Here is a 22,318-nt window from a genome sequence, read left to right as displayed (position 1 = left end):
CTGACTCATCTTAGAGACCCAAGTTCGAGACCTGGCTCTGACAGTTACAGTCAGTGTTGGTAATGTTACTTTGGAAATGTAATAGGTTACAGATTACAAATTACCCTATTTAAAATGTAATAAGTAGTGTAATTATGTCAATTACTTTATTAAAGTAATGTAACCTACACTGTAAAAAAAAATCCTGTAAAAAAAACGGCAAAAAGTCTGGCAGCAGAGTTTCCAGACGGATTCCGTTAAATTACAGAAAATATCCATTTCACAAAAATACATGCAAAAACTGTTAAAATACAGAATAGACTTTACAGTCAAAATTAATTAAATTACAGTATGTTACTGTTGATAATATGTTTTTAAACTATGGAAAAACTGACAAATTATGTCAAATTACAAAGAAAAACAACCGACTTTCAGGTTAATCTCTGTAAATTTGGAATTTTAATTAGTTGTTTTATAAAACTGCTCTGTCCATCTACAGTAATTTACTTTTAAATTAAAGTTTTTCCATGTACAATAACTAAGAAATATCTTTAAAACTTGCAATATGCACAAAAAAGTTTGTATATTTACAGGTTTAATCCTTCCTTTTACATAAGCAACCTCACAACTTAAACCAATCTGTTAATTAAAAAGGTATTTAGTAGTTATTTTATGAAATGGCTGTCTACCTACAATCATTTTCTGTTAAAATTCAGATATTAGCTACAATAACTAAGAAATATTGTATAAAAATGTAGTAAGTACAGAATACAAAGACAAATGTCTGTAAATATACATTTTAATCGTTCATTTTCCATAAGTATTATAGTTTTAAATGTTTGTTGGACAGAGAAACAAGCATAGTACTTAGAAATACATAAAAATAGCAACATTACCAGCCAATTTCTGTAAAATTAATCTATTCTGTACTTATGCATAATTTTAAAGGAACCTGAAAGTGATTTTGTGTCTATGTGATGGCACCACAAGGCGTGATTCACTTGCAGAACGCAAGCTTTTGGAGGACACAGGTCTGAAGTAGTGAGTTTATGTATAGGGGTGCAGAGCCAGTGGTTGTTCTGTAGACAAACATCAGTGCCTTCAATTTGATGTGAGCGGCAATTGGCAGCCAGTGCAAACTGATGAAGAGAGGTGTGACGTGTGCTCTATTCGGCTAGTTAAAGATCACTCTTGCTGCAGCATTCTGGATCAGCTGCAGAGGTCTGACAGTGCATGCTGGAAGGCCTGCCAAGAGAACATTACAACAGTCCAGTCTGGATAGAACAAAAGCTTGGACAAGGAGTTGTGTAGCATGCTCCAAAAGGAAGGGCCTGATCTTCCTAATGTTGTACAAGGTATATCCACAGGATCAGGCAGTGCAATGTGGTTGGTGAAGTTTATACGTGTTGGGTTGGCTGAAAACATGAGCAGTTTGACATGGTTGAGTTGAAGGTCATTCATCATCCAGCAAGAAATTTCCATCCAGCAGGCTGAGATGCAAGCAGCAACCGTCGGAACATCCAGCTGGAATGAAAGGTAAAGATGCGTGTCATTAGGATAGCAATACTGTTGTCAATAGTACAGACTTTGGTATCAAGTCAGTGAAATGCTGGGATGCCAGGGGAAATGCTGGTATCGTCACATTTTTTACATTTCAGTACCGACTTGGTACCAAAGTTAGTACTTTTGACAACACTAGATAGCAGTGATATGAAAAGCCATATTACTGAATGACAGACCCATAGTCATGACATGTACATGGAGAGGAGAAGTGTTCCAAGCACTGAGCCCTGAGGTACCCCAGAAGCTAGATGTTACGAATTGGACACCTCACCCCTCCACAACACCCTGAAGGACCTACCTGTGAGGGAAGACTTGAACCACTGGAGTGCAGTTCCTTAGACACCCTTACATGTTTTCATGATTTCTAGAAACCAGAACTTGTCCAAGCACCTTGGTTTAACTAAAAACGTTTGCTTCCGTTTAAAATGACAATGACCGTTGGCAAAGTGCCAGAGATTTCACACATTACATAATGTAGATTTCTTTAAAAGTGCTTCTCCTCATACAATAAAATTCACAGACATCTTTTCATGCAGCTGTTTTACACTGATTTTGGTTTTAAATGGTCCTTGGTTTTATTCACCCCTTACCACATAGGAACTGAAAATTATACACAAACAAGAACCACTTGCACAACCCCCCAATTTCTCACACAGTTCCTAATGGATAGCCTGAAATTAATTCAAATCATCCGCTCGCCCTTCCGTTACTGTCGATGAGTAGAGAGCAGCTCTGCAGTTTGCATTGTGGGCGGGACTAAACGGAAAAGTTTTGGCGGCCGATTTGAAACTGCGTCATCACTTGTGCGCACACACCATAGACTGTAAAAAAATCTTTATTTGAATAGGCAACATTATACTACTGCTTAGAATATTCCACAATTAATTTTGCATTTCTTTGAATATAGTATAAATGATTTCAAGTAAATAGGCAAGGGTACACTGTAACCTCACTATTCATTTTTAATGCAGTGATTTATAATAAAGAATTCCCATCGATGCTGCTGCAATACTATACTTTTTGGCATGAAACTTTAAACAAATCAAATGTTTCCCGAAGCATCAAAATAAAATTCTGTCGAAATAATTGGACAGTACACATGCAGTGACTGACTGTTGATTTGTGGGTATACCTTTTTTTCCTATTTTTACAGGAAAAATCTGTAAAGATTATATAACATTTTATGTAAAATTACACATTACTCTGTAAAAATACAGAAAATGTATTTTTAAAAGCGGAAAATTGTTGTAATACCAAAATACAAGCAATTATCTGTAAATATAATGGTAGAACTTTAAAATACAGCAAATATCTGTAAAATAACAGGCATTATATTGTATAATGGAAAAACGGGAAAATTCTGTAAAAAAATACAGACCATTACCTGTAAAATTACATTTATTTTTAACAGTGTATTACATTTGATTACTTCTTGATTACTTTTCTAAAACTTTGATGTTTTCAACTGTTAATGATTTTGAAAATTTAAACCACCAGGCAGGGTTAACTTTACAGTAGCACTCAACACTGATAGCTGTCAGACTTTCAAAATCCTTCATCACTTGAATTAAGATTATAATAATTTAATTTTAAAGCACAGCCACCACAAAATCAGTCTTCATCTCTTTTTACTTTGATATTGTTCTGAGATTTACAATCATATCAATAAATAGTTTAATAGAAACTGTTTTTGAAATGAAATTTTTGCATAGCTATGAAACGAAACATTGGCATCTAACAATGCCTTGGGGTAAAAAAACGTTAATCTTCAAAAATAAAGCAAAAAAATAAAACAGTTATCAAATAAGCATATGTCCTATTCTGTCTCTCAAACTTTTTAAACATTGGCGTCTCATATTTTAGAGCAGTGTATGTGTGAAAAAAATCAGATGTAACCCCCTTTGTAATTGGTAACATTTTCATAAGTAACTGTTATTTAATTCCATTTTTTTCTCAGTAAAAGTAATTAATTACAGTTACATTTATTTTGTAATTAAATTACATAATACTGTTACATGTTACTAGTTACTCATCAACACTGGTTATAGTATATAATTCTGACAAAACCTGGCATTGCTACATTTGTCTTTTAATGTATGTTGCAAGCAAACACAAAGAATGAGAGACTGTGATATAATAACAAAATTGGAAAACAATAGCAAAATTAACAAAACTGTCATATGTTAAACAACTGATATGTGTTCCACTAAGTTGTTTTTGTAATCAGCAGTTGCTACTGTATCTAACCAGGAAATAATGCAGATGTGCAGATTAACTCAAAATCAACAATGTGAAAATGAACCAAGTGTACTAATGTTTCATAACATGCATTTTTATTTAGTCAAAGTCTTAGCTGACAAATCTATAGAAACAAATACAGGTACATACATTAAGCAGACAGGACTGAAAAATAAAGTCGTCACATGCTTAAACTATTCACATAAACTCTTAACATAATCATATTATTACACTAGTCAATATGCACTACATACAATCGGTGATCCTCTGTTTAATTTGTTTCTTTTTGCTAATACTAATGCTGCAATGTCAGTAAGTACAGTGAAGAAGCAGGAGAGAAACTTGATTTGAGGAGATATTTGCAGTGCAAAGTGTAAGTAAATTTTAATTAATGTTGCTACAGGTTTTTTTTTTTTTTTTTTTTTTTTTAAGTCTTTTAAAATCTTACCTTTTGGAGGAGCTATTAAAAGTAAAAGCAGGAAAATCTGAAGAATATTGCTTATATTGCTGACATACATATGCTTTCAGTCAGCACTCACTGGCAAATGATCAAATTTGAAATATTTGTCTCGTTTATACACTTATACAGCACGGGTAGTTAGTGATTGTTCACTGACCTTCACCGCTTATATTTAGCTTTAGTCATTATAAAATAAAGCTTCTGATAGGGAACCTTTGCACCACTAACAGACCTTGACTTCGTCTTTCACATTTGTCTGAAACCTTATATAATATAATATTTATAATTATATAAATTATAAATTTATCAGTAGGTTATATATTTCATTTGTCGTTTGAAGATGTTTCTCGACTCAGCAATTGTGTTTTTGGTCAGGACGTCACATCTTTTTTTTTTTTTCTTATTTTATTTCCACATTTTCCTCAGATGCTGAAAATGAAATATATACACTGAAAAAAACAATAAGTAAATTTACTTAATTTATTTGTGCAAAAACTTGCCAAATAAAAATTAAGTAAAATGTAAGTACTGAATTAAGTAAAATCTACTTGGCTAAGTTAGGTAAAATTAGCAAAGGAAATAAGTAAAATTAACATGGCCAGTTAGAGTTTGAGTAATTTTTACTTGATTATTTTATGTTAAATCTGCAATACTTAAGTATTTTTCACTCAGTCATGGCTTCTAAAATTTACTCAAACGATGTAGTACTGGGAAACAACCATGCTATTAAAGCATGTGATTCACTTACAAACATGTAAGCAAGCAAGTAGACAGCTTGTTATCCTTTTAAGATAATATGTCCACTCAAAAGAATTGTTACCCAAATGAACACAGAGACCTCAACACTTGGTACACCATACACAATGACGGTAACAATCAGTGGATAGTGTCTGAGTATGAATGGGTCATTTTGACTAGAAAATCAACTCCAGATGTCACAAAACAGTAAGTTACTAAACCTAACAACAAAAGCAACCATAAAACAGTGTAAATATAACTAAAAAACAGTGACAAATTTAACCTTTTTAATTATTCATGCCCCAGTGCATGATGGGAAAAACGGGATCATAACTTTGATATTTACTTAAAGAATCCTTGTAAACATGACAAACAGTTCCAAGTAAAATATGCTTTTAAGTTCAAACTTTAATTTCTACAAGCTTAAATTGAGTACTAATATAGAATTTACTTTAATTTTTTAATTCTTGCCTGAACTAAATTTAATGTAGAAATTACATTTGTTTTTATGTAGTGTTTACTTCACCAAAAATCATTTTTATCAGTGTATTAAGTGAATATTCATGAGAAATTACAGCTCAATATATGACCGTATATCTGTATATATCACTGAATTTTCTGTAAATTTAAAGAAAATACATTGACATGTACATTCTCTGTTTACTTACTTTCCTCTCTTTTCAAGGTGGTAATTGTTCAGAGTTTTAATGCATAGAATATAGTGTCATGGCGCCACATGACGCAGTTCTATATATGGTATTATTTTTTCAGCTGTGTAATTTGAAGAACCCTAAAATGTGAATTTGCCATTAAAAACTGAGACTGTCCTCCTCCAAAAAACGAGCCTATAGGTTGTTTGTGCAAGCACCTCGCGACCTATATTTACGTTTTAAAGTCAAGCGCCCTCTAGCTAGCGTAAAAACAATGACAGTATCGTGTTGTGTCTGTCGTCATGAAATGACATATGACTGTCATTACCAATCAAAATGCCTCTTCATTTAAATGCAATGTGTGGGATTTTTACAGGGTCCAACCCGATCTCACAGCAATTCGTACATATTTTATAAGGTGGCTAATTCGTATGAATGACCACACCTTACCCCACCCCTAAACCTACCCTCACAGAAATTGTACAAAATTGTGATTTATAGTGCATATACAGTTCATGAGCATGTGTGTTCTCGAACCCATGATCACATGGTGACATGATTGCATATCGTCGTATATTGCAATGCTCTACCATGAATTACACGAAACCGAACTATGATGCAGATAAAAGAGGACAAAGCATTAAAGGGGTCATTGGATGCAAAATTCACTTAATGTTGTTTGAACTAAAATGTGTCTTGGCAGTGTGTGTACACTTTTTTCATATCAAGCCATTCACAGATTCTTGGCAGAATGATGTAGTTCTGCACAGGCCCCTCCCATGATTGTTGATTGACAGTGGCGTCAGTCTTTGGTTTTAGCACAGACCTGCCCTGAGTGAGCTGTCATTAGTCCGCCATTGTTTCAATGCCAGAGCGGGTGTAGACAAGAATGTCTCCTAAGCGATTGAGGTGTTTTTTTGTTGGATGCACCTGAATGCACCTGGGTTCGTGCAAATCATTCGTGATCCTCACCTACAGAAGAAGTGAGTATAAGTTTTATGAATCTTTGCAAATCGCCTTTCCTAATAATGTGCTAGTTAGCAAGTTTCTAGCAAGATGAATGTGACTAAAGTTTACCGTCTCTCAGAGAACCCCACGGAAGAGAAGGGTGAGGTGAACAGAGCTCATTAGCATTTAAAGGGACATGCAAGGAAATGGCTTGCTATGAATAGAGCTGTTTTGACAGGGTATAAACACTGCTGTTTTACACTACCATTGAGAAATTTTAACCAAAGTATGTTATAGACTTTTGATTAAGGCCCTAAATAATCATATGAACTTGGGCATCCGATGACCCCTTTAACATGAAAGTGTCATATGGCTGATAGGGGCGCAAATGTCAATAATGCAAGAGGACAATAACAGTCCTTTTCCAGCTAAAGTCAGTTCATTGATGATCTAGTGATGTCATCCAGTTCAGCACTCTTGCAAAACCAACATGTCCTCCAACCAATACGACCGAATAGGTAATTTGTCAAAATCCCTGAAATATGACCTATCGGAGCATATACGCTCTAATAGCCTCTATAGCTATTTACACTTAGTGCAAATAGCCGCTGCCTTTACTTATTCTTCCCACTTTCTCTCCTCCCAAAGGGTATAATGGCTTATCCATTAACACTGAGACTAGCCAGTGAAAGAGTCTGGTAACCTGATAAGTTGAGGTGCATAAAGAAAATATAGGTAACACTTTACAATACGGTGACACTAATATGCATTAATTCATGTGTAAATGCACAGATAATCATAAGTTAATGTGTAACTCATGAAGAACTAAACCATTTATTAACAATTACTGCATCAGCAACAAATGAACATTCTATATGATTCATAGATTAAGTAATCAATAAATTGTTATTCGTTAAATGTGTCAAAGTATTAATTCCCTAATGACATATTATATGAACTAATAGTGTAAATTAATGTTAATTACCACAATGGGTTCAAGCATGCATTTCAACTTTCAGTTGTCTGCTTTAATTAATCATTAGCTAATGATTTGCATGGGTATGATTATGGTGTGCCTTTACTTGTTGAGGCACATGACTATTAACTAATTGTTAAGTAATATGTCATTGTGGTTATAGATTTTGAATTAGTTAGTTAGTCATGTGCCTCAACAAGTAAAGTCATAACATAATGATACCTTAGCAAATCGTTAGCTAATGCTTAATTAAAGCAGACAACTGGAAGTTTAAAGGCATGGCTTCAACCCAATGTGGTAATTAACATATGAATTTACTTCGTTAGTTAATAAAATAAGTTATTAGGTAATATGTTATTTATTAATATATTATGACGCATTTAACTGATAACAATTTATTGATTACTTAATCTTTGAATCATATCGAATGTTCATTAGTTGCTGATGCAGTAATCATTAATAAATGGCTTAGTTCATCATGAGTTATACGGAATTATATAAGTAATTATATTTGTATACTGTACATCATCATAGAAAGAAAGTAGCTCTGGAATATACTAGGATTCAGCATTATCCATAATAAATAATCATTTCCTTTAATGCATCTAGGCCAAGCAAAACAATGTTCCAGTGCTCCTCTCCTCCTCAGAGCAAACAAACTACAGTATGTGCATCTTTTATAGTTACAACAGATTTCTGAACCATTCAGAGATTGCTTTCTGGTACTTTTCAACCCATTTGATGTTGGCGGTAGTCTTCTCGATGGATTGCTGAATGGCTAGGGTTCCTGAACCGAAACCTATGTGAGCGTTTTCATCCCTGAACTGTATCAGCTGTGTTTTTAAAACAGTAGAGTATGAAAAATATAAAATATAAGTAAAATATTAGTTTCTGTTGTACAAGATGACAAGATGACAGTCAAATAAATAAAGCAGTTCGGGGGAAGATCACATACCTGCTGCAATTCAAATTCATTTGAGAATCTCTTTGTGATGCCACTGATCAGTCTGGAGAAAGAGAAAGATCCACCTCCATACCTAATGGAGAATGAAAGAAGTAGATGTGTAGTCATAGAAAACTACTCTGTGTTTTATTAAGCAAATATAAACATAGGCCCCAAATATTTTCTTACTGATTGAAAATGTACTCCCAGTTGGCTCTAACAAAATCCCAGGCCAGCGGTTGGCCGACTACATTTCTTGCAATGCTGATGATGGTAGAGGTGGCATCTTGTTTCCGAATTTTTTCTGGATCCAAAGTGTATTTTAGATACCTACAACATAAATTAGCTAAATACAATGAGAACTGTATGTATTTGTCAGCATTGACCTGCAGTGAGCTCACCTGTTCAGTAACCAGGGCTTGGTGGCACATGTCATGGCAGTTCTCAGTTTATCTTTCTCTGCAGCAACAGTGGCATTTTCAAACATCTCCCAAGCAAAGTCCCACTCCTTCTCACCACCTGCAGCAATGGCACTGCAGTACACTGTAGACCTCAAGTTGGCCTTAATACTGAAACAGTGAGAAAATTTAAAAATGACAGTTTAATGGTACTCTATTAATTTAAGGTAATACGCTTACGAACTATAAAATTACAAAAGTACTGAAATACTGCAAGGATTCATGAAACAAAATAGAGTGAATGAATCAATTAAATATTTAAAAGTGTCCAAAATGATTCTTTTCTGAGTATAATTCAAGTATAATTCACACTACAGACATGTTCTAATAATGTCTGACAACCAAAATGTGTCTAAACACTATTTATATTACATTTTAAAAATATTTCTTAACATATTTATTGCTTTATGGTTTAAAACCTAACCATTTTAAAATCTTTTGTTTAGCATCTAATGCAATGGCATTCAGACATTTTTAAGCGTGAAATATTTTTTAGGGGCAACTTTAAATGCCTATAAAGAAAATATATTTGGATAATATACTGTAAAATTGAATGCCGATAATATTAAATATAATATCTGTGATTATTATAACTGTGATGCCCTCAGGAAACATCATCAGATCAGGTCTCTCAGATTTGTATTGAGTGAAACTCACGGGTTGACTTTTGGATTTTCCATCCACTGTTGGAACCATGTTTTGACGAGAGTCGTACAGGCTTCAAGACCAGTGCTGCAGGCAACTCTGAGTGCATTTACTTGATTATATCTGCAGATACAAAGACATCAATATAATGAATAGATGCTTGAGAGCAAATCTGAGCATTTATTGTCACTACTGTGTATTTACATGACTTACTGGTCAGTATGTCCTGGAGGCACATCCTCCCAATTTGTAAGCGTTGTGAAGTATTCAAACAAACCTTTCACCTGTTTTCTAACGTATGCCTGCAGATATGAAATAATGTGATGTTAGAATTCAAGCTCAGTTGAGTTGACATTATGAAATATTCAGAGACAAACGTACCTGCATGGGGCCGTACACCTCTGTGCGATCAAACATGAGGTAAAAGTAGTCCAGGTTATCGAGAGCAGACTCCCACGGCATGTACTCAGTTTCAGAGGCTAGGAACAGCGTGGTTCTTAGAGCCAGTGTTGTTTCAATAATTCCTGCTCTGTAAAGGAAAAAAATGTTATTAGCATTTGGACTGACTGGAAATTACACACATAACTTTGAAGTTCAGATCTTACTTGGCCAGGTTAAAAGCATCATCAATTATCTGTGCCCGGTTAATAACTGGAATGCTCTAAATGAAATCAAATAAAAAAAGATTACTGTCAATTATTATACTGAATGAAAAAGAATCTAAATCTTTCTCAAAGTATCTTCAACAATATTACCAACTAATTTAATAAAGGTAATTCTTACCTGTCTTGAAGTCTGGAGTACATTAAGTAGGCGTTGCCAGTTTTCATTATCATAGTTAACCCTGTAGTATCCTGTCACATTGATGTTGGCCAGAACCCACTCATCACCACTCATTTTCATGTGATCCGATTGTTCTAAATTGGAAATGTAGAGCAGAAATACATGGAATTGTTCAAGCAAATACAGTTTTGTCCTTTATTAACGTCGAATGATAATAAGTTCACCAAAACATGAAAAATATGTCATTTACATCATTATAGCTTCTCTGTGGAACATAAAGAAATTTAGAAGAATGTCCATATTTTTTTAATAGTTATCATATGCTCTCAGAAGGTTTGGAATGTAGTATAGAATTAGAATAGACTACTTTTATTTAGCTTTTTTGGAGCCCCAGGTCTCCATTCACTGTCATTTTATGAAATAGAACAGTTTGAGCATTCTGCTAGACTTCTTTGGAGCTCCACATAAGAAATAAGCTCATAAGGATTTGGAACAACATGAATATGTAATGACAGAATTGTTAGTTTTAGATGATCTATCGCTTCCACAGTAAATACAACCGGAATTCCGGAAATGTTGGGGCATTTTTAAATTTGAATAAAATGAAAACTAAAAGACTTTAAAATATTGGCTCATGTGATTTGATTCACAATAGAACATAGAGAACATAACAAATGTTTAAACTGAGAAATTTTACACTTTTACATTTTTATTTAATTTGATGCTTGCAGGTCTCAAAAAAGTTGGCATGGGGGCAACAATGGGCTGAAAAAGCAAGAAATTTTGAAAAAAATTCAGCTGGGAGAACATCTAGCAACTAATTAAGTTAATTGACATCAGGTCTGTAACATGATTAGCTATAAAAGGGATGTCTTAGATAGGCAGAGTCTCAGAAGTAAAGATGGGCAGAGGCTCTCCAATCTGTGAAAGAGTGTGTAAAAAGATTGTGGAATACTTTAAAAACAATGTTCATCAACGTCAAATTGCAAAGGCTTTGCAAATATCATCATCTACAGTGCATAACATCATCAAAAGATTCAGAGAAACTGGAGAAATCTCTGTGCGTAAGGGATAAGACCGAAGACCTTAGTTGGATGCCCGTGATCTTCGGGCCCTCAGACGACACTGCATCACTCATTGGCATGATTCTGTCGTTGACATTACTAAATGGGCCCAGGAATACTTCCAGAAACCACTGTCGGTAAACACAATCCGCCGTGCCATCTGCAGATGCCAGCTAAAGCTCTATCATGCAAAAAGAAAGCCATAAGTGAACAAGGTCCAGAAGTGCCGTCATGTCCTGTGGGCCAAGGCTCATTTAAAATGGACTGTTTCAAAGTGGAAAAGTGTTCTATGGTCAGACGAGTCCAAATTTGACATTCTTGTTGGAAATCACGGATGCCGTGTCCTCCGGGCTAAAGAGGAGAGAGACCTTCCAGCGCGTCATCAGCATTCAATTCAAAAGCCAGCATCTCTGATGGTATGGGGGTGCATTTGTGCATATGGTAAGGGCAGCTTGCATGTTTTGGAAGGCACTATGAATGCTGAAAGGTATAGGTTTTAGAGCAACATATTCTCCCCTCCAGATGATGTCTATTTCAGGGAAAGCCTTGTGCATTTCAACAGGACAATGCAAAACCACATACTTGAGCTATTACAACAGCATTGTTTCGTAGTAGAAGAGTCCCAACTATTTTCAGGCATCAAACCTGCAAAACCTGTAGCAGGCATCAAATTTGAAATGAGCTCATTTTGTGCGTAAAATTGTAAAATTTCCCAGTTTAAACATTTGTTATGTTCTCTATGTTCTATTGTGAATAAAATATTGGCTCGTGTGATTTGAAAGTCATTTAGTTTTCATTTTATTCAAATTTAGAAAAACGTCCCAACATTTCCAGAATTCGGGTTGTATAAGTGTCAACGTTATTGTCACTGTCATCTTAAAACTCACCAGTTTTCTGTTGCAGCCAATATAGGGCTTGTGCTGCTTCTTTTTTTGTCCATGAAATTGGTACAAACCACTCATAACTGAAAAATGAAGAATATTGTGATATAATAATTCCACATTTCAACAAAACTTTGTGATTGATTCTTAAGTAGAATTGGATATGTAAAGTTGGTATGTACAGAGAATTAATGTATGTTATTGATCTAACTGTGAACAATTCATCTGTGCATACATTTCTTTTCTTTTTTTTTAATCTTGTAGTTTTTAATCAGAATGTCTGCTCAATCTTCTGGTGGAACTACAAACTTCTCTTTGGTGGTGTATGCCAAACTTCTTTTTTTTTTTTTTTTCCCCTTTCAAAATACTTTTTGACATACTTAAATTCTGATGGCCTGTCTGGTTTAGTTTCAGGGTCCAGGAGGAAGTGCTCCTGTGTGATCTGGCCAGTTACAGTGTTAATAGTGACCACAGGAAAGCCCATTTGAAGAACCCAGCGGTCCATAATCTCTTGCACAGTTCTCGGAAGACTGGTACCGCTGCTGTTGTCCACAGCCTACAACATTTCAGATATGAGCACTTGTGTTTTGTGGCAACAAAACAGATAAAGACATGGCTGAACAGCATTGTTTAATTGCAATATACCAGTTGAAGATGGTGCCAAAGGTCTGTGTACACTGTGTTGCTGAATTTGAAATGATCCAGATAAGTCTGTTAAAATGAATTGATTGTGAATGTACAAAATCATTCTAAATCACGAAAGCATATTACATTATTATTGTACAGCACAACAAGGAATAATATGCAAAGAGTTTTTACCTGGAGGCCTTGAGTAAACACTTCCTCAGTCAGAAAATCAGATAACATCCTAAGTACTGATGCCCCCTAGAAGAAGAGACAAACCACATGTAGTCTGTATGTTCTTCATTATTAAACATTATAGTCAAAGAAGAAAACAATTCCCACACTACCTTACTGTAGGAAATTGTATCGAACATTTCACTTATTTGCTCTGGTCTTTGGATCTCCTCTTCTTTAGACGACAAGGGGTGAGACGAGGCCAATGCATCTATGGCAAAAACTCTGTGCACATCATTAAGAACGATCGAATCTTTCTGTGGGATAGGAATAGAAGAGTTAGGATTTCATCTGCTCTTAGTGATGGCTTTTGGCATTTACAGTTTATTGCTCTGGCTTTTGCTTCAAACACTCACAATGTTCCAATCTGGCTCAGCTTCATCTGCCCCAAGATATTCTACATAAGATGCAAAACCTTCATTGAGCCACAGATCATTCCACCACCTGAGAGTCACAAGGTTTCCAAACCACTAAAAAAGGAGGAAGGTGGTAAAAAGGTGAATTACAGGGGTTATGAACTTTGGAATTGTGAAGTTCATAAAAGTAACTTCTGTAAAGCATTTTCCATTTAGGGTTCAATTTATATATATATATATATATATATATATATATATATATATATATATAAAAGTCTCCTGATTATACCTGATGGGCAAGTTCATGGGCAATAACAGAAACGATTCTCTCTTTGTTTCCAGTTGAGGATATTTCTTCATCATACAGCAGAGCCGACTCTCTGTATGTGATCAAGCCCCAGTTTTCCATTGCACCAAAGCTGAAGTCTGGCAGAGCGATTTGATCTGTGCAGTATTTTGAGGAATGAGTAAAACATTTAAAATAGCGTAAAAGGTTCAAGTATTAACTTTCATAAATTGTCATTTCGATAATAGAAGGACTGAATTGCCTGATAAATTATAGGTTATATCATAGGCTCTTACCGGATTTGAACAGTGGATAGGAGACATTGTAATACTTCTCAAAGAATTTGAGAATTGGTCCAGTCACATTGAGCGCATATTGCCCTTGTCCTGCATTTATGGCTTCTTGACGGGCAAAAATTCGAATCTGTTTGTATAAATTACAATATGCAGTATTTTAATAGATGAACACATGCCGTTTTCAAATCTTTGTTAAATCGTACAATAGATTTCATTATTAAATTGGTGCAGTTTTTTCTAAAGATCCTGTGAAAAGATAAATTACCTGCAGACCTTCAATGTTTTGTTCAATGAAGCCAAAATCGCTGACAATAAATGCCAGCAAATATGTCGACATTACTTCTGTTGGTGCAAATGTTGTTCTGGTTATAAGATTGCCATCCACTGTGATGTTAACCTTGCCTGAAAGTCAAAAATATTGACTGATGAAACATTGAACATCTAAATTTCTTGAAATCAGTTTGAAGCAAAAAAGCAAACTGATTCATGAAAAACAAACTACTTTATCAAAGGAGCGGTGTAGGGCAACCAAACACTAGTCTCCAGTTCGTTTAAATGAACAGGTTCACAAAAAATAAATAAATCACAAATTCGAGTCCCTGTGTAGTATGTTTTTGACTAGGTTATGTAAATTATGGTGTTTTGCTGTATTTAATATAATTTTCCATTTAAATTTGATCCTGTCTTTCTAATTGAGATTGTTTGTTCATGCAGAATCCCTCATTGTTCCTTTATCGAGTCGATCTCTCGAAATTACGTATGGGGGAAACCCTTTTCCTCCAGAATGCTGAAGCCTGATTGAATCACTCTATCGCTCTGCAATAGCCAATAGCATTCGAGTATTCACCTGATTGGCGGGCTCATCAGCTATATAGGCGATATTGGATGCCAATTTACCTCAGAATCTTTCTCCTTCACCTGGAGCCTGTTTCAATTTTGACCTGTGTGACGAGAGCGGATGACACGGAAAGCAATCCCCTCCTGTGTTCTGGCAGAAGAAGAAAAAAAAACTAGATGTCTCTTCATCGATGCTGCATGTGTGGTGGGCCAATCAATTTTTTGGATGCACCCACACTGAGACGGCACTGGAAGGATCGTACTGCTGAGCCTGTGAGGACCTGGAATCAAGATCCTTCGTGCGAGGCTTGCCATTGTGCGCAACAGCGGCCCGCTGAGCCGTGGGCAGAGAGAGATCGCAGATGGCCTCCACAGGAGGCTCTGCTGATAAACTGACATCGGCCCAATGCCCACATCACCTTCGCACGCCAGAGCCTCCACTCTCCTACACCAAAGACAGTTTCCGCTGTCCGTCTAAAGCGCAGGACCTTGTCTCGTTCGACTGTGCGAAGAACGTTACGATGTCTACGAGCGCCTCTGACCCGGATCAGAGGCCAATACAGAAGAGTCTAGCTCCACCCCCACCTCTTTGGACACAGAGCTCATGAGCATTCTCACGGAGGCTCTGGCAAATATTGGACTGGCCTGGGCAGTCCCCAAGCAGCCTACAAAGCACTGGATGGATGGGTCATTCCTTGGTGTGAGCTGCCAAACAGATGCCTCACAGAGACCCACCCCTTTCTTTCCTGTGCTTCACAGAGTCGTTTCGTAAGCTGTGCTAAAGGTTGGGACACACCAAGCAGACAATCGGTCGTCGGCCAACGTCGGGCCATTGGTGAGCATCTTTCGGGCTAGCTTGTTTGGTGTGTTCCACGCATCGGCTCTCGTCGGGCTCACATCAGCCCCACATCTGAGCCAATTTTTGTAAGAATTGGACAAATTTTGAAAGAGTAGCAGCGAAACAATCAGATTCTGTACTTTTCAAAATGGTCATTACTGTAATGTACAGAGTCTTAATATAAGCTACTGAATGTGATCAGCATTAGGATAGTAATCAGGTGTGCTAGGTAAGGGTGTGCCCAAAGCCAAATACAGTACCTTATTCGGAAAGGCATGGATAATGGCTTCAAAAATGAATAATGAATAATTCTGCTTGAATATTCAGCTGAGGCTGCAGCACAGTCTGGTGTTTGCTAGATAACAGGTGAGCCAAGGGATCAGTGCAATATTTGACACAAACCTCTAAAGTCATGCAATAATTAGCGTGTGAAGTGAATGAATGTAAACTTTATGAATGAAAAGAGCGCAAATCAAACACGTCATTGCTGTTGCCTCTCCGTGCATCTCTCAGAAATCAGAGCTTAGCAAGAGTAATATCAACTAAAATAATACATCATACAAGTTCTATTATTTGGGTATATTTAAAAGGCAATGATTTAAACCTTATAGGCTATGATATGATACACGAATGAATGGAATAAACACAGCGCGATCACCAATCAAACAGCTGCGTTGCACGTTTCGGTCTCTCAAAATCCAAATTCTCTCTTTTCTCCATACGTTTCCAGACCTGCAAATTACTTAAGTGAAATACTTTTTAAAACTGCACGGGAACCGGTGAGCCAAAGGAAAGCATATTGTTTTACATAAACCTCTAAAATTACAACACAGTAACAAGTGTGTGAAGTGAGTGTAAACTCTTTGAATGAAATACAAAATACTTTTTCCATGCATTTCCTGGAAACTACTTAAATCAATTTCCATATTTCTAAACTCTTACTGTTTTAATTAGAAGATATTTAAATATTTATTTATTGGATCACAAAAGGTCCCCAAGCTGAGACTCAAAACTTGCGTTCCCCGAAGCACAACTGCACTGCATCTCCAAACACTGCCTATACAAGGGTATCGGCTCCTAATAAGATATTAAATAAATGTCATAAAAAAATAATTATTTTAGTTAAACATGGCATATTTGTTCAGTGATACTACAAAAAAAAAAAACATAGTTAACAGTAACTGAACGAAGTTCCGCCTACTTCCGGTTTTATCCGAATACTACAGTGGCCGAGAGAGCTCAACGCGCTGCAAATAGAAAAAATACCTGCAAATTAAGAAAACAACTTTGTCAATTTTACAACCCATGCACTGCAAATGCTCACAACACAACCAAATAAAGAAACGCACTGCAAATAGAAAAAAAAACCACCTGCAAATTAAGAAAAAAACTTAATCAATTTGACAACGCATGCGCTACAAATGCTCACAACACAAACAAACAAAGAAACGCGCTCCAAATAGAAATATTGTGAGCATTTTCAGTGCGTTTCTTTATTTGTTTGTGTCGTGAGTATTTGCAGCACCTGCTGTCAAATTGATGAAGATGTTTTCTTGATTTGCTGGTGCCTTTTTTCTATTTGCATGTGTTTTATGAAGTTGCAGCGCGTTGAGTTCTCTCGGCCATCGTAGAATACAGATACAGATACAAATAATTTTGTGATTGTTACAGATACAAATACAGATACAAATACTGTCTTCACTGCACACCCCTAGTACTAAGTTTCATTTTTCTAGAATAAGGGGTTCAAGAGTTATTATTTCAATGTTGAATTTTTGAACTGCTGGTGGCGCTATAGAGTTGGTCCTACAGACCCCAAAGTTTGTCAGATCACTAATCATGGCCATCACTACAAGTGTGCCAAATTTCATCATTTTCATATGTTCCCTTCATAGGGCTGCCATTGACTCCCATTCATGAAGAAGATGAAGAAGAATCAGTACAGATACAATAGGGGCTGTGTGTACAAATGAAGGTGGCACAGGCAGGAGGCTGTTCTATTGTTATGTGATTTTGCCCGAGCCTTCCAATATGGGAATATTTTCATAACAACATGAGCTGCTTAAAATGAAGAAAGTTATCAACATAACTCATAGTCAAAATGGTAAGCAAGCGCTGCTTTGTTTACATTTTGTATGACTGTGTATAACTCGTATATCCTTATTTCAGGTTTCTCCTTTTGAATGACGAATATATACTATTGATAGCTGCTGATAGACAGTTAATTCCTGTCATGCAGACACAGAACGCATGTGTTAGTTTGCAGTCGGCTGTAGTCTGAGTGGTGTGTTCCGGCCTTAAGAAGGTTTCCCATGGAGTCGGCCGTGGTATGGACAGCCTTATTTTTCTGCAATATCATTTCGTCCCCTTGGAATTATAAGGTTCTAGCTGACATTTTTGTCAAAATTGAGTTATTCACAGATTCTTATTCTGTGACAATTTATTTACACTATGTGATGTTTTTTTTTTTAAGTTTTGTACATTTTAGGACTTTTAAATTTAGAAAACAAAAAGGTTCTATCTACAAAGTCGAACTCTAACTTAGTTCTATATGGTTCTATCTGTGACTCAGCCAATCAGCACTTCCAGTGCACGCAAGCGGACCAATCAGGATCAACGTTCTTTGTCATGTCGCCGGACTGCTCCGTAACAGCAGGAAAGATTAAACATTAAACAACAATAATTACGTGTCTGCATAATAAATAAGTGCAATTCACCTTTATTCCACAAAGTGGCACTGTTTAAAACAATGATGACAGATTTTTCACTCATAATTAGTGCATGCATAAAACAAACAATCATCTGCAAAAATTGAACTGGCTTGAATGGCTTTACTGCAGATCAGTTACTGCACATAATGAAATATAAGTGTCACTGTCGTTTGATGGTGGATGTGGTGAATAGCGATCAAAATGTTGTTTTTGAAGATGCTGAAAAACGATAGTTTTGTGAATATGAGGCAGATGAGAAATGCGCTCTGACCATGGCAGTGACGGTAAAATCATCTGCTCAAATCGAACCCTTCTAAGTTTCAAAAGGTAAGAAAGTATGCTTATTTTATTCTTTTATTTTCTTTTCTTAAAATATCTGGAGAGTTTGCCATTACAGCAATTAGAGATCCATCCGTGTTAGATAAATCTGGATTATAAAGACTTGAATATGTAATGATTGGCGAAATAGTCATGCAGTTTAAAGTCTTAAAATGTCTTAAATTTTACAACATTAAGCCTTAAATATCAAATAGTCAACCATTTAAATGATGGGGTCTTAATTACAACAATAAACGTCAGCACGTTATCTCTGCCATACTGATTTAAAGAGAATGCCATTCTCCCTGTCCTTTTTGTGGAATAAAGTCCTGGTCAGATGGATTAGAGTAAAGTTAGCTGCCTTAACTGTTCCCTCAATAATGTGTTTAATTACCCACTATAATCCTAAAATTAACATTAGCACTGAACTAAATATTTAGTATTGCCCTTTGTGCCTAACTTAACTAAGAAAAAATGATTTGTCCTAAAATATGGAATAAATGTGATGAAAAAAGCATTAAATTTACCTTTCTCATACATGTTGACATATTGTTACAACACTAATTTTGTGATTTAAAACAAATTCTAAAAAAAACAAAACTATTTGTATTTCTTGAAAATTGTTGCTTCAATTAATGTTTTGCAAGATAGAAGATTATAATTCCAAGCGGAAAATGACTTTTTAGAATTAGAAGGTTATCTGCATTTGACCTGTTCCAAAAATCCCCATTTAAAAATTTGAGAGGATTTTGATATTGTACATTTAGAATACATTTAGGGTCTCTGTCATTTTCATGTAGGAAAGAGACTTGTTCCCCATGGTCCTCATGGTCTCTTCGGAGATGCAGTGGAGGCGTTCTCCTAAAACTGTCAAAGATGCTGCCACGCTTCCTTCCCAAGTGGTCTAACGCTCCCCCCTAGCGCGAGGTCCAGATTGTCATCAGTGGAGCAGCAGCTGGATATGCGGGCCGCATATAATGGTTATGTTATATCTTATAATTAGAAAGATACATATTCCCCCTTCAGTGTAACTACTTTTTGTTTGTAGCTGTTAGTATAGCTAAATACTTTTTCAAATCAGTAACTTACCGTAGTTTAACCTTGTCAAATTATGATTAACTTGTAGCTTGGCAAGTGACAGTTTCAAAGCAGTTACCCAACACTGCTCCTGTACAAAATAAAGTGTTCATTTACCCATCACAGCACCATTGGAGAGGGCTACGGTTGCTGGATCATGCAGAAGTGTAATGTGGAATACTGCTTTCATTGCAGGTTCATCAAAGCAAGGGAATGCCTTCCTAGCATCTGTTGCCTGCATCTGAGTTGTGGCAACCACTCTAAAAAAGAAAGAAGGAGATTTAACTATATATGAAAGGCCTTTGTAGAACAAGGAACTGACAAGATGAATCAACTTCTTACTTCTTCACTCCATTCTCATAGTATTCACTTCGGTAGAAGCCTCCCAAGTCATCTGCAAGCTTCCCTACAAATTCCGTGTAGAGCTCATAGCTTTCCCCTTCAATTAATTCATCTTTTAGATGAATTGCCATATACTGCGTTTTTGTGTGCATCACAGTTGATTCAATGGTAGGAGCTGGCTTGCTTCCAAGTGCCGTCAAGGTGGGTTGCATTGTCATGTTCAGCTTATTGGAGTGAATGAGGATGAGGTTTGTCTTTTCCACACATCTGAAGACCACGCTGGACATCCCTGTGAAGATATAGAGTCCGGTTGGATCTGGCTGGAGCCGTGGCCACAGAGTGACATTGTAGGTTTGTGGACTAAGAGTCTGAGGAAGGCGCCACTGGTCCCATGGTTCATTGGATGGTTCCGTTGTTGGAACTGATGTTACTGCATCTGTGGGTTTAACCTCATTTTCGTTGTTCTTGGACTTCTCTTGGGAGTAGACCACTGAGAGTGCGATGATTGTGGCTAGTGCTCCAGCGCCTAACACAATCCCTACTATCCCGACAGTTTTACTGATGAAGAAACCCTTCCCCATGCTTCTGCAATTACAGGATGAGAGGAGTGAAACTGACATCTGTACAACGTTTCATTTAAGGCATGAGAAGGTTCTCCTCCCACATGAATTAATGGTTCATCAATTAACACATCACAGCTCCAGTGTACAAAAGGGCATCTAGAACCTCAGGGTTTCAGAGGGTCATTGATACATGTGTTATTGAAATGAGGTAAGGCCACATATTCTGTTTTGAAGATACAATTAAGGCATTATGGGAAGGCAGGCTGACAAAAACAGTGTTACGATCTGGGCAATGTTCTGCTTTGAAATCTTAAGTTCTGGCATTAATGTGGATGCTATTTTGACACATAACACCTACCTAAAGATCGTTGCAGTCCACATACACCCTAATGGGAATGGTGCTCCTTGATGGAAGTAGGCTTATTCAGAAAGATAATGCACCCTGGCACAATGCAAAAATTCCAAGGTGTTGCCTTGGCTTCCAAATTTCTAAGATCTCAACCCAATTGACCATCTATGGCAGGGCTCCTCAAATCTGGACCTCGAGATCCACTTTCTTGCAGAGTTTAGCTGTAACCCAAATCAAACACACCTGATCATGAGCTGAACATGCTAATCAGTGTCTTCAGGATCATTAGAAAATCACAGACAGGTGAGTTTGATCAGGGTTGGAGCTAAACTCTGCAGTGGATTGGACCTCCAGGGTAAGATTTGAGGAACTCTGATCAATGGGATGTGCTGGCCCCACCTCGCAGGACTTGAAGGATCTGCTGCTAATGTCTTGGTGCCAGATACAGCAGGACATGTTCAGAGGTCTTGTGGAGTCTATATTTGGCAGGTGGTTTTAATGTTTTGGCTGATCAGCATATGCTTACTATGTTTATATAAATATATTTCCTTGATACATAGCCATTAGTACATATGTAATGAGAATCTAAGTGCTCTGTTGTAAATCCATTCAAGCTGAATTTAATTTGCTGACATAAACCTGCACTTCACAAAAAAGACAATGTCCTCAGAAGCATCAGTTTGTGTAAATGCTGGTACAGACACTTAATTTCTGGCATAACTGTTAAAGGATAACTAAATGTCACAGCCATACAACTATACTCTTTGAGTGAAAAAATACAGTTTAACCGTAGTTTAGCTAAATTTCCTTGTGTAGGAGCAAAGTACAAGGTTAGTAACAAATTAACTTGTAAAAATACCTCTCTCTGTGGTTGTTAAGCTGGACTTTGAAATTGGACATGTCAAAATTGTAAAAAAATGTTAAAAAAAATCTCATTATTAAATAAATGTTTTTTCTCTAATACACATTGACCACAATTAATGGCACCCTTTTAATCAATACTCTTTGCAACCTCCTTTTCCCAACATAACAGAGCAGTGAATGTTCTCCTATAATGCCTGATGAGTTTGGAGAACACCTGACGAAATCAGAGACAATTCCTTCATGCAGAATCACTCCAGATCGAAATGGAAATTTTCATTGCTTTAGATATTATAGGGG

General features: G+C 36.4%; 1 protein-coding gene across 5 annotated transcripts; it reads right to left on the bottom strand.

The window, feature by feature from the left end:
* Positions 1–764: 764 nt before the first annotated feature.
* On the bottom strand, positions 765–22,266 carry LOC131533927 (aminopeptidase N-like). 5 transcript variants are annotated; one of them, XM_058766410.1, is made up of 21 exons: positions 21,167–22,266; positions 20,246–20,830; positions 20,021–20,163; positions 14,388–14,524; positions 14,123–14,249; positions 13,830–13,984; positions 13,541–13,654; positions 13,298–13,441; positions 13,146–13,211; positions 12,972–13,037; positions 12,707–12,882; positions 12,333–12,409; positions 10,382–10,515; positions 10,204–10,259; positions 9,980–10,127; positions 9,812–9,900; positions 9,611–9,721; positions 8,897–9,064; positions 8,685–8,825; positions 8,508–8,589; positions 765–1,503 (listed from the first exon to the last, which is right to left on the bottom strand). In XM_058766410.1, exons 1-21 carry the CDS (start codon positions 21,187–21,189, stop codon positions 1,189–1,191), a joined length of 3,057 nt encoding a protein of 1,018 aa, XP_058622393.1. In that variant the 5' UTR covers positions 21,190–22,266; the 3' UTR covers positions 765–1,188. The 5 variants fall into 5 exon arrangements, 3 of the variants coding, with proteins under 3 accessions (XP_058622393.1, XP_058622392.1, XP_058622394.1); XM_058766409.1 differs by lacking the exon at positions 21,167–22,266 and having other exon boundaries at positions 20,246–21,084; XR_009269248.1 differs by lacking the exon at positions 21,167–22,266 and having other exon boundaries at positions 1,446–1,503; positions 8,685–8,799; positions 20,246–21,085.
* Positions 22,267–22,318: the final 52 nt, after the last annotated feature.

Source organism: Onychostoma macrolepis, chromosome 25 (assembly GCF_012432095.1).
Source record: "Onychostoma macrolepis isolate SWU-2019 chromosome 25, ASM1243209v1, whole genome shotgun sequence".
NCBI classification, from domain to species: Eukaryota; Metazoa; Chordata; class Actinopteri; order Cypriniformes; family Cyprinidae; genus Onychostoma; species Onychostoma macrolepis.
This window is presented reverse-complemented; position numbering and strand designations above follow the sequence as displayed.

Bases quoted from the DNA above. Each gene is read 5' to 3' on its own strand.
- LOC131533927 (XM_058766409.1), bottom strand. From the start codon at position 20,865: ATGTCAGTTTCACTCCTCTCATCCTGTAATTGCAGAAGCATGGGGAAG. The intron at 13,212-13,297 runs GTAGTGTGGGAA...CTCTTCTTCTAG, and splicing joins ATACAATTTCCTACAGTAAG to GGGGCATCAGTACTTAGGAT. The intron at 8,826-8,896 runs GTGAGCTCACTG...TTTATGTTGTAG, and splicing joins AAGCCCTGGTTACTGAACAG to GTATCTAAAATACACTTTGG.